This window comes from Vigna unguiculata, chromosome 4 (assembly GCF_004118075.2).
Source record: "Vigna unguiculata cultivar IT97K-499-35 chromosome 4, ASM411807v1, whole genome shotgun sequence".
Taxonomy (NCBI): Eukaryota; Viridiplantae; Streptophyta; class Magnoliopsida; order Fabales; family Fabaceae; genus Vigna; species Vigna unguiculata.
This window is the reverse complement of record NC_040282.1, coordinates 27,246,271-27,258,127: the sequence shown is the minus strand read 5'-3', so window position 1 is coordinate 27,258,127 and position 11,857 is coordinate 27,246,271. Positions and strand designations below refer to the sequence as shown.

Genomic DNA, 11,857 nt, shown 5'->3' with positions numbered 1-11,857 from the left:
CTAAGTTTTTATTCCAAAGGTTTTTTTACTAATAAGGTTTTAACAAAACCATTCTCTTATCAATGGACACCCAAAGGGGAGTGTTATGAACTAATGGTCGTCCATTGATTTGATACAGTTACTCATATGATAAATATGATTAATACTCATATGATTTATTACTTTTTATGTAAATATTTGTATTAACTATTTGATTTATATCCTTTATGGGTTACATGTTGCATCTACAAATATGACTCTTTCTATCAATAATAAGGCACACAGAAAAATTGTCCCCCTTCTTTCATTCTCTATTCTTCCTTTTATTATTAGCTTTATTTCATAAGACCAAATTCTTTTTCGGCATTAGGAAAAATGGTGGAAAATTATCAAAGTTCTCATATTATCAAATAGAACCATTTTAAATATAGCAAGAGTTCATTAACTTAATTTCTAATATGATGTATTTCCCTTAATTATTGGTATTTTAATTTTTTCCCTTTAAAAATTTAAAGTCTAATTAATATATATATATATATATATATATATATATATATATAATTTTTTTTTTAATTTATGGCCTTTAGTCTGGTCAAAGTTTACCAAAGAATTGATAGCATTAAAGATAATTTATTTTAATTTGTTCTTATAAATTTTACTTCTATTAATATATTATAATATTTTTTCATTTTCATTTTCATTTATATTTTTAAAATTAAATTTTTACGTTAAGTTATTTTATAAAATTACATACACTAATGGTTTCATATCATTGACTATTCTTATACAAATTGGTGTCCAACGCATAGGAGTCAAATGATTTAGCACAACTTAATAAAATTATTTCTAGGAAAATTATTTTTAACATAAGGACAATTTAATCATTTTTTAAATATATAAATAACTGGTTAAATTACTATTTTGATTCTTTCATTTGTTAAATAATATTAATTGGTCTTCAAATTTTTTTTTCTTCTTAATTTGATTCTATTTTTTAAAAAATGATTCAATTTAGTTATTACCATTAATTTTGTTCAAACAATATTAAAATCAATACCAAATGTGTTTCTTTAAATTTTTTAATTATTTTAAATTTATTTTAATTTCTTTTTTAAATAAAAGAATTATTTAACCTTAACTTTTTTATTTTATTTCATCACATTTTAACTTTGTTTTCCTTTATTTTCTATTCTCTACTCTGAACCCGAAAAATTCAATTTTTAATATATATTTTCACACCTAGTCGAAATAAAACATAAACAAAAGAAACGCTAATAATATACCCTTTTATATTATACTAAAATGATATTTTTTTAATTTTAAATTTTAATTAAAAAGATAGAAAAGATTATAAATAAAAAGTATATCAATGTATAAAAAGTTTCACGTTACCGTTGCAACCACATGACTCTTCTTCCTTATTCTGATCCGTGAACCTACCTCACACAGGGTTTTCAGATTGCCAAATTGATGATGAGACTGTTCGATGCGCACTGTCACCTGCAGGATCCCAGAATTTTCAGCAAGGCACAGCAGATCATAAAAACCACACAAGACACAGGCGTTGTGTACTTTGTCGTTAATGGGGTCTGCGAACAGGATTGGCACTCTGTGAAGCACATGGCCGAAACTTTCCCTTGCGTCATACCTTGCTTCGGACTCCATCCATGGTGAAGTCCAATTGTTTGTGTTTTTGTTTCTGTTTCTGGGTTAGTTCAATTGGATTCTGTTTATGGGTTTTATATCTAATTTTAAGCGGTTACAGGTATGTGAAAGAACGGAGTCCCAGTTGGTTCAAAACGTTGAGAGAGTATTTTGATTCTACACCATCTGCTGCAGTTGGAGAGGTAATTGTATGGTTCTATGACCAAAGGGGTGCATGGAAACTGAAACGGTAGGAATTTTTTTTAGTTGGTTCAAACGAGAGGTAATTGCATGGAAAGTTGGTTCAAAACTCTCCCTTTTTTATTAGTTTTTCTATCAGTAGGAATTGAACTTATGTGAGAGCTCATATTTCAATCAGCTTATAAATATATTATAATAATAATACTGGCAGAATTGTTTATAGGAAAATATTTAACTTTTTTTAGAAAAATAGTAAGCACCACATTCCTACTGTACTATTACTGATTATCACTTCTAATTTGTTTTACTTTCATACTAAAGTGAGTCTACATAGATCGCCCTATCCATAAAACTGCACCGCATCTTAACACCCTTGAGCATGTTTCCCCAATTAAACCAACCACCTATCATCATCAACAATAATGAGGAAGAAACTTAACTCACAGCATATGGATCCTGTATGTCCTTCTGGAGCAGATAAAAAACATGCAAAAAACGAGCGTTGCTGATATGTGCTGCATAATGGCAAACATAAATGCACAACCATTACTTATAATTGGCCATTACATCAAAACAATAAAGCTTAGAAATAAAGAAACCGTACACAGGAGACAAATGTATGAAATTGATTTCTCCAACCACATGCTTTCAATCCATGACCCCACTGGTCAAAATGAAGAGCACAGTGCCACGAAAGTATAGTCCAATTCCATACCAATTCAATGGTGAATGAAGTGGGAATCACAATTTTACTGAAGCTGATCAAGAATGAAGGAACTCGTTTTTCTTTTCTCATTCTCTTCTTTCTCCCACCAAAGTCTGAAATTCACACTCTCTTGTTGAAATAGAAGTACCCGCTCACCACTTTGATTTAGTGAAATAAATGGGCTTGACAAGTTTGAGATTTTTGTTTGGATGCATAGTTAGGAGTCCAATGCAACACATCCCCCCCTTTAACTATATGGAGGTGATTGACAATTTGATTATCTAACAACACGCCTTTGACTTTTACCATGATAGTGCCTTAGTCATCATGTCAATACCATTGTCATCAATACGAACATCTAGCCAAATCCAACAACTTTGAATAAAAGCTTCACTTTATCCAATAATCCCTTTGATCAATATGTTTGAACCCAAAATGAAAAGTTGGACTTTTACAAAGATGAATAACACTTTGACTGTTCATAAATAAGGAATAGTTGTCTTGTACAAAACCAAACTCTTATAAGAATTTCTTCAATCATACAAACTCTTTGCGTGCTTCAGTAATGACAATGAAGTCTGCTTCTATAGTAGACAATGCTACACACCTATGTAGCCATGGTTATCAAAATCATGAGGCAACTTGTTTCATTCAAGTTTACATTCTGACACCCTTGAACCTAGTTAACTCGCACGTAGAAAATTTTTATAGTAGGCTCATTTAAACTTGAATAAACGAATTCAAATCGTAACTATAGAGGTGATTCAACGAGCTTAGTTGGACAATAGAAAAAAAGCCAAAATTGAAATTGGATTTGTTTGTTTCTAGGTCGATTTATGCAAAATAGACCTAAGGAACAATTTCATGGTTTAGTGGTTCACGCTTTTGCAAGTTTTTGTCTATTTCGGTTGTTGATGTTGCATTCTTTTATCACACGAAGAGAAACAACTTCAAATCACTTGTATGGCAAAGATATCTCAAAATTCATATCATAACATTCTAATGTTCTCTTTTTAGATTTGGCAAAAATCGACTAGTTATACCAACAATACATGCAATATCTAGTCTTATACATGTTGTTGCATACACCAAACTATCCATTGCATATGTATGAAGAACTATGGTCAAATGTATGTTCTAAACTTCATGTGAAGGACTTTTGTTTGACACTTAGTTCTAAATAAATTGCAAGAGGAATGCTTACATTAATATTTTCCATTTGGAATATTTTCAACACCATAAGATAGCCAAAATTTCTTCTCCTTTCTATCACATGTGATATTTATTCCAAGAATCTTTTTAGTAGCTTCCATGTCTTTTATGGAAAATGACTAGCTTAGTTGCTTCTTTAACTTGTCAATCCTGGAATATTTTTCACACCAATAAACATGTCATCAACATACAACAATAGGATAAGGAAGTCATCAAGAAACTTTCTAACAAAATGCAGTGGTCATAACTATTGCCATTAAGTGGTGGGGAAACTAACGCAATGTTCATATTTTCAGTGGGATGTATGTAACACAAACTTGCTTGGTTATGTGAGGGGTATAGTGGGATTTATGACACTATAGTTACAACTTGAATTTCTAGGTATGATAGATTTGCATTGTAAAACCCTTAGTTTGAGCTCTTGATTCCATTACAAAAATATAGTACAATAATAATGACAAAGAATCGAAATGAAGCATTGATAATTTTGCTTGAGGTTCTTCGTATACACAAGCCCTATTTATACAAAAGGATACTAAAATAAAGTAAAAGAAATGTGAGTTAGTTGTAGATCAACTCAATCATTACTTACAAACCCTACGAGTGTTAAACACATGGTTACTAATTTGCTTATCTAATACCCTTAACCTCTTTCTCGAGGTCTAATTATTTTATGGGTTCTTGTAGTTAAAAAGAACTTTCTTGTTTCTTGATGATGGAATGTCGTAGGCCAAGGGACCAATAATTAGGGTTATGGCTAGAAGGATACATGAAGATTGGGCCCCTATTGACCTCAATAAGCTCAAATTACTCTTAACATGGGTCATATTTGTCATGTAATATATTGATAGAGTAGGCATAAAAAGATTTGTATTTGGACCAAGTAGTCTAGGATATTTGTGCTAGTAGACTAGGGCATTTTGTGCTTGTATTTGGGACTTGTAGTGTAGAGTTGTAGATAGCTAAAGGATTCTTGCTACAGTTTAAATTGGGCTCATCCAAGTCCAATAGAATTTAAGCCTAACTCAACCCCACAAAATCGGCTTGTAAGGTGAGGTTTGCACCCCACTTATATATTATGAATTGGCCTTATTTCTAGTGGATGTGAGACTTCCAACACATCCCTCACGCCGAAGTATATACATCTCGTGAGTGGGACCAGAAATGAATGGGTGGTCCGTTAGCGGTCCGATATCGAGTGAAACAGAATGTACAAGAAAGCTCACTAGGATAGGCTCTAACCTGGCTCTGATACCATGTTAGAAGTGGGTTTTAAGCCTAACTTAACCCCACAAAACTGGCTTGTAAGGTGAGGTTTGCACCCCACTTATATAATGTTAATTGGCCTTATCTCTAGTCGATGTGGAACTTTCAACACACCCCCTCACGCCGAGGTATATTCATCTTGTGCGTGGTAGTAGAAATTAGTGGGTGGTCCGTTAGCGGCTCGATAGCGGGTCGAACAGAATGTCCAAGAAATCTCGCTAGGATAGACTCTAACCTGGCTCTGATACCATGTTAGAAGTGGGTTTTAAGCCTAACTTAACCCAACAAAATCGGCTTGTTAGGTGAGGTTTGCACCCTATTTATATATTGTGAATTGGCCTTATCTCTAGTCGATGTGGAACTTCCAACACACCTCCTCATGCTGAAGTATATTCATCTCGTGTGTGGGACTAGAAATTAGTGGGTGGTCCGTTAGCGGCCCGATAGCGGGTCGAACAAAATGTCCAACAAAGCTCGCTAGGATAGACTTTGACCTGGCTCTGATACCATGTTAGAAGTGGGTTTTAAGCCTAACTTAACCCAACAAAACCAGCTTATAAGGTGAGGTTTGCACCCCACTTATATATTGTAAATTGGCATTATCTCTAGTCGATGTGGAACTTCCAACACACCTCCTCACGTCGAGGTATATTCATCTCGTGTGTGGGACTAGAAATTAGTGGGTGGTCCATTAGCGGCCCGATAGTGGGTCGAACAGAATGTCCAAGAAATCTCGCTAGGATACGCTCTAACCCGGCTCTAATACCATGTTAGAAGTGGAATTTAAGCCTAACTCAACCCCGCAAAACCGGTTTGTAAGGTGAGGTTTGCACCCCAGTTATATATTGTGAATTGGCCTTATTTGTAGTCGATGTGGGACTTCCAACAGAAAGCTTAGACCAGTCATGGAGGGAACTTAGGGCACATGCTCCACATTGTTCACATGTTCAAATGTGTAAAGCATGAGTGCACAAGTGGCATTTGATCCACTTTGTGTGGCACCTATCTATGGAGCACGAGGGGAAACTCAATTTGAATTTTCCTCCCTTTTTCTCTTCAAGATCCAGCCAATTACTCCTATAGATAGGAGCGTTCATCTCTTGTAATTTCATCTTTGAATGAGTAATGAATTGATGCCAAAATGTGTCTTCAACTTGTTCAAGAGTCACTCTAGGATAGACTTCCGCTTGAGAGTTTCTCACAAGACACCTTGTGGGGCTAGCTTCCTTTAGCTTCTCCATTTGAGGCCCTCAATCCGCCACTCTTCCCATCCTAAGTCCAACCTTCCACCACTTCAACTAATCTCCTTCATCAAGGAATCCATCAATTTTTATACTTAATTATCCCTCTTTAGTTCCGAGATATATACCTTTTAATCCCCCTTTTGTCTTTCTTTTATAAGGATTTAAAGAGATTAAAATGATGTGTAGGGACTAAAGAGAATTAAAAATGATGTATGTAGGGACTAAAAGGTTTTAATATATTTAGTTTTAGTCCTTTACTTATAAAGATCTAATACCTTGTCAATCACTATATTTTGACAGAAACAAAGGTTTCTAAGGGAAGGACTAAACAATGTATAAATGAGGAGACTAAAAAGGTATTTAATTTTGTTAGGCACTAAAACCAAATTTGAAGATATTTTGAAGGATAAAAACCATTTTATCATTGATTATTTGGTGTTTGAGACTTTCCCTTTCAATTGGTTCACTCTATGTGTTTTTTCTTTTCATGTTTCCTGCTGTAATTTCCATAATTTTTTCTCTGGTTTTATTTGACTATTGATTTTGTGAACCATCCTGTCTACAAGATTCTTGAACACTGATGTCACAAACAGTGACGTCATATTTTGAAAGTATAGAGAGTATATTAGATAGTTTAAGTTTAAGATGCAGGACAGGACAAACATCAGAGGTAGAGGGAGACCAAGATAGACTATAGGTGATAAAGTTTAGAAGGATTTAGAGGTTAATAGTTTGTTTATAGACATGATTTACGACAGAATAATATGGCATATGACTCTAGCAGTATACAATACCAGTTACCAGGTTACTAGATTTTGTTTCAGCAATGAATGATTTCTTTTGAGACTTTCAGCTTATGCCTTATTTTTTATGCATGTTCAGTTTCTGTTTTTCTCTTTTAGATGCAGTCGGGTATCAAAATTCATCTAGGTGGCTTTAATGTTTTCGTACAGATATGCATATTCAATCATTTTTAATAAATTTATGGATGAAATTTCTTTTGGTCTTGTTTTCATGCATCTTTAAGTTACTATTTGATGTGATTGAGCTTTTGAATTTTCCTCAGATTGGCGTGGACAAAGGATCACATGGAAGGAAGATTGACTTTTCTGAGCAGGTTTCAGGGTGTTGTTTTATTTTTTGCCCATGTGTGTATTTTTCTGTTAATTTTGAAGCTTTAATAACTTCTGGTGGAGAAATAAGTATATGTATCTGCAATTTTGCATGTAACTAATGTGTTTTAATTATGGGGTTGTAGGTGTAGAGGGAGAGAATAGGTAGAAAAGAGACTCTAAATGATATTCTCTTGTGTATCGTGTTGTATTACAATATGATGCTGTTGTTCATGAAAGCTAATTCAGTAAGCCTTGTTTGTTGTAATAATAACTAATAATAACTAATGCATAGACATATAGTCACATTCACATATTTGCATTAATTTTCAAGAAACCCGAGTGTATACGTTGTGTTGTTTTATCTAGGAATCTTAATGGTTGGTGCCATTTTTGTTAATATCTCAGGCTTTACTGTCTAAAGGACAAAGTAATTTTCAAAAGACACTATGAAGCATAGTATTCAGGTTTCAAAATGGGTCAACCTACAATTAACTTTTATTTATATATTTAGAGTCATGATCAAAATTTTTGTGGTTTGTAAGGGTGCTTACTTGGGTCTAATGTCCTTAGAGTTAAGAATGTCAGTTGATTTATCAAATAGAGTTCTAGCATTCTAGAAATGGTGGAAACGTGGGGCTACTGAAAAGGAAATAACATTAAACTCTAACTTTAAGAGGAAACACTTTGACCAATCACGTCTAGGATGGAAGATGTCCTTTTCTGCAGAAGAATGTTCCTAGATTGTTGGCTATTAATGCATTGGGACATCTGTGCAGGTTGAAGTATTGAGGCAGCAGCTTGAACTTGCAAAAGAGTTGAACAAGCCAGCATCTATTCATTGTGTTCGTGCTTTTGGTGATCTTTTTGAGCTAATGAAGTATGAATATCTGTTCTTTCTTTAGTTTCAATTTCTACTGATAAACTGTAGGAAAGAGAGAAAGATTGAGCTAGGACCTTGTTTCCAAGACATCACAAATGCTTTATTTATATTGAGAAAAGGACATCAATGTAATAAACAGAAGAGATTTGATATCCTCTAAATAAAAATATGATATAGGAAATAGAACAATTCCCAGTAATACACATATAATCTAGTTATTCTTGATTATATAGGATTTGCTTTGTAATTCTATAATCTGGATATATGTTCTAGCTTGCTACAAATCTAATCAATGTCTGGTCCTTTTAGAGACTTAGTGAATATGTGAGCCAACTATTCACTATAGCTGACAAATTTAGTGGTGGTCTCCATCTTCTGACTCCGGTGTTTTTCTTTTGAAATAACAATCCACATCAATATATTTCTTTCTCTCATGAAAGATAGGGTTAGAGGTAATGTGTAATGCTGTTTGGTTGTCACATAAGGTACATTTGGGATCTTTCTTCAAATTGAAGCTTTTTGAGGAGTTATTTTAGCATATGAGCTCAGAAGTGACAAATGTCATTGCTTTGTATTCTACCTCTACACTTAATTTTGCCACAACATTTTGTTTCCTACTTTTCCTCAATATTAAGTTACTTGCAACACGAACACAATAACCTAAAGTGGAGCATCTATCACTTGGTGACCTTGCCTAGTCATTGTTAGAATACCCAACAGTTTGAGTATTTCTTTTATCTTCATAAATGAATCTTTGCTAGGAAGCATCTTAATATACTTTAGGATCCCTATAAATCTATCCCAATAGTTGACAAGGAGAGTTTAAAAATTAATTTACTACTCACAGCAAAGGTGATGTCACGACAAGTCACATTGAAGTAATTTAGTCTACTAACTAACCTTGTGTACCTCCTAGGACCAAAATACGGGTTTTCCTTGGTCGGGTACTAGTTTGACATTTGAGTTCATTGGTGTGTCCACATACTTAGCTTTTAACATCCATGTTTCTTTTAGAATGTTGAGCGCAGAATTTCTCTACGATATGTCCAAACCATTCTTGGATTGTGCAACTTCCATACAAGAAAATATCACTAGTGTCCAAGATATGTTGTTTGAAACTTTTGAGAGCAAGATATTGTTTTAGTCGCATATTATGAATCGTGATACTGAGGTACAACCCTATAATTAGACTTAGTGCTCAGTAGTAGGGTAGGGTCTTATATAACTCTCAAAGTGACTGTCAAAACTGGCAACAATAAAGTTGCCATAAAGAGTGTCAATCAAAAACGGTTTAATAGTGACTTTTGTAACTGACTAACAAAAAAAGTTGTTCCAAATAAGAGAATATTTTTCTACACTTAAGAGTTAACATATTTCTTCATATTATCACGATTTGTTTCCTTAATTAGCCTAGCCAGGATTATGATCGATAATATCAGTTCAGTGTTCCATTTTCTTTTATCTCTTTTCCTCCAAGATCTAAAGCTATGTAATTTCAAAATTTTATGTTTATAATTTGGCCACATTTTTTAGCATAGTTTTGATACTTAATTCTCGTTATCTAAAACTTCAATTCAAGGGAATGCCATTTTGAAGTGGCATCTTTGAAATTTTTGCCTCCAAAATTTCAATATTTCCAGGTCTATGGGGCCTTTTCCTGCTGGGGTTATTCTTCATTCTTACCTAGGTTCTGCAGAGATGGTTCCTGAATTTTCCAAACTTGGTGCTTATTTTTCGTTCTCTGGGTTCCTTATGTCGCTAAAAGCGAATAAAGCAAAGAAAATGCTGAAGATGGTGATTTTCATCATTTCTGATATACGATTAATGTTGAATATAATTTGTACTATAAAGTTTATAAACAGTGACATTCTTATTTTCTATTCAATTTAGGTCCCTTTTGATAGGATTTTGTTGGAGACAGATGCACCTGATGCACTACCAGTGTCAAACATAGATTCTCTTCATTTTGTTGAAGGAGATACTTCTCTCACTGAAGAGCTTCTTCATGCTTCAACTTCTGGTTCTTCCCTCGGTAACTCATCTCATGTCTCGGGAAATGTTTCGAAGTTGCCAAAGGATATGCTCAATCATCCCGCAAATATTCATAATGTATGAACCTCAAGTAACTGTCACCTTGTGTTTTTAATTATATGATTCCCTTGAAGATATGTTAATATTTTTAATTAAAGATCGCAAAAATTCCGTAGTCTGAGCTTACTTTACGAGAAAAACAACAAACAATAACAAAAATGTTTCTGGTAATTATGAATAAATTAAATTGTATGGACCTCCCTTGTTACTTTCAAATCCTATCTTAACTATCTCTAGCTTCAAATTATACAGAAATTTGTAGGTTTCTTTTACTTCAAAGTATACAATCCTTCGATACATATATTACCAAGGTTAATTTCAACTTTGATTAAATAATAACAAAAAATTTCTTAAAGGATTGTATCTTAGTTTTCTTTTACGTTTACGAGGGTTTCACTTCTCACATTGTGTTAGTAAGAATGACAGACCTCAAACTAAACGAGCAGGGACATTTGCTATCATTGTGAAGAAATAGTGATAAAGTACTGAATTTTAAGTATTGTAGAATGCATGTAATGAATGTTTTTATGTTTACTGGAACCTGTTTTGCTAGATTTACATTTTTCAATTCATTATACTCGCAGGTACTTGATTACGTTGCATCTATGCTAGAAATTTCGAAAGAAGAACTAGCTGAATTAAGTTACCAGAATGCAGTCCGGTTATTATCCTACGAGGGTTCCAAAGTACTTCTAAAGTAGACAAAACAGGTTCTTGTAAGAAACGATTCTTATCTTGGAAAGTTTTTGCTTTTGGAAGTTCCAACTGGATTTCATCTAAGTACGAGCACAGATAGATTACAGCAACAGTTTGCTAACGTGTATAATATATACGCTGTATGCCTGCCAGAGTTTATTACTTTCAATATATCTAAATTAAAGGTACAAAGTTTTAGGAATAATTTTACTATTTCGATGCATGAAGGCTTTTAATTATGTATGACTTGAGCAGTGAGATGTTGATGGAGTCCTCTCCGAACAAGGTGAGAAGCTCAAGGGTACGGAAGCTTTGTGGTTGTTAGATGATATAATATTGTGTTTAATAGTTGGGCTCAGCCCATTATGTATTTCTGGGATTTGGCCCATTATCAATATAAATAAACTGTCCTTTGTATAGGGTTTACACAAGGGAGATTAATCCCAAAATCCTATTTCATCTTATTTTACATGGTATCTAGAGCTTAGGTTAGTTTACTACAGCCACCGTCCCGCCGCCGCTTCTGTCGTCGTCACCGTCGCCTCCGCCGCCGTCGCCGTCGTTGGAGCTGCAGTTTCGACCGACGACCAGACGGTTTTGTTCGTCTCGGCCAGGCGACTCCAATGCCGCAGAGATCGCCGCCATCGGAGTTCTCACGCGCCTCCACGCGCCGCCGCAAGCTCCGGCAGCCGCCACCTCTCCGTCGCGCGTGACGGCGCGTCGCCGGTCGTTTTCTGCGCCGATCAACTTCGCCTGAATTGCCTTCTTGAGCTCTTTCTGAATCTGTGGTTGTTGTTTCAATCGGAGCACCTTGAATTTTTAG

The 11,857-nt window shown here is 34.4% G+C and overlaps 1 protein-coding gene across 1 annotated transcript; it reads left to right on the top strand.

Annotated features, from left to right (window-relative positions):
* Nucleotides 1-1,365: 1,365 nt before the first annotated feature.
* On the top strand, nucleotides 1,366-11,451 carry LOC114182089 (uncharacterized metal-dependent hydrolase YabD). The gene is made up of 7 exons (XM_028068846.1): nucleotides 1,366-1,649; nucleotides 1,745-1,826; nucleotides 7,319-7,369; nucleotides 8,144-8,244; nucleotides 9,888-10,041; nucleotides 10,138-10,356; nucleotides 10,923-11,451. Exons 1-7 carry the CDS (start codon nucleotides 1,450-1,452, stop codon nucleotides 11,037-11,039), a joined length of 924 nt encoding a protein of 307 aa, XP_027924647.1. The 5' UTR covers nucleotides 1,366-1,449; the 3' UTR covers nucleotides 11,040-11,451.
* Nucleotides 11,452-11,857: the final 406 nt, after the last annotated feature.

Bases quoted from the DNA above. Each gene is read 5' to 3' on its own strand.
- LOC114182089 (XM_028068846.1), top strand. From the start codon at position 1,450: ATGATGAGACTGTTCGATGCGCACTGTCACCTGCAGGATCCCAGAATT. The intron at 1,827-7,318 runs GTAATTGTATGG...AATTTTCCTCAG, and splicing joins CATCTGCTGCAGTTGGAGAG to ATTGGCGTGGACAAAGGATC. The intron at 10,042-10,137 runs GTGATTTTCATC...TATTCAATTTAG, and splicing joins CAAAGAAAATGCTGAAGATG to GTCCCTTTTGATAGGATTTT.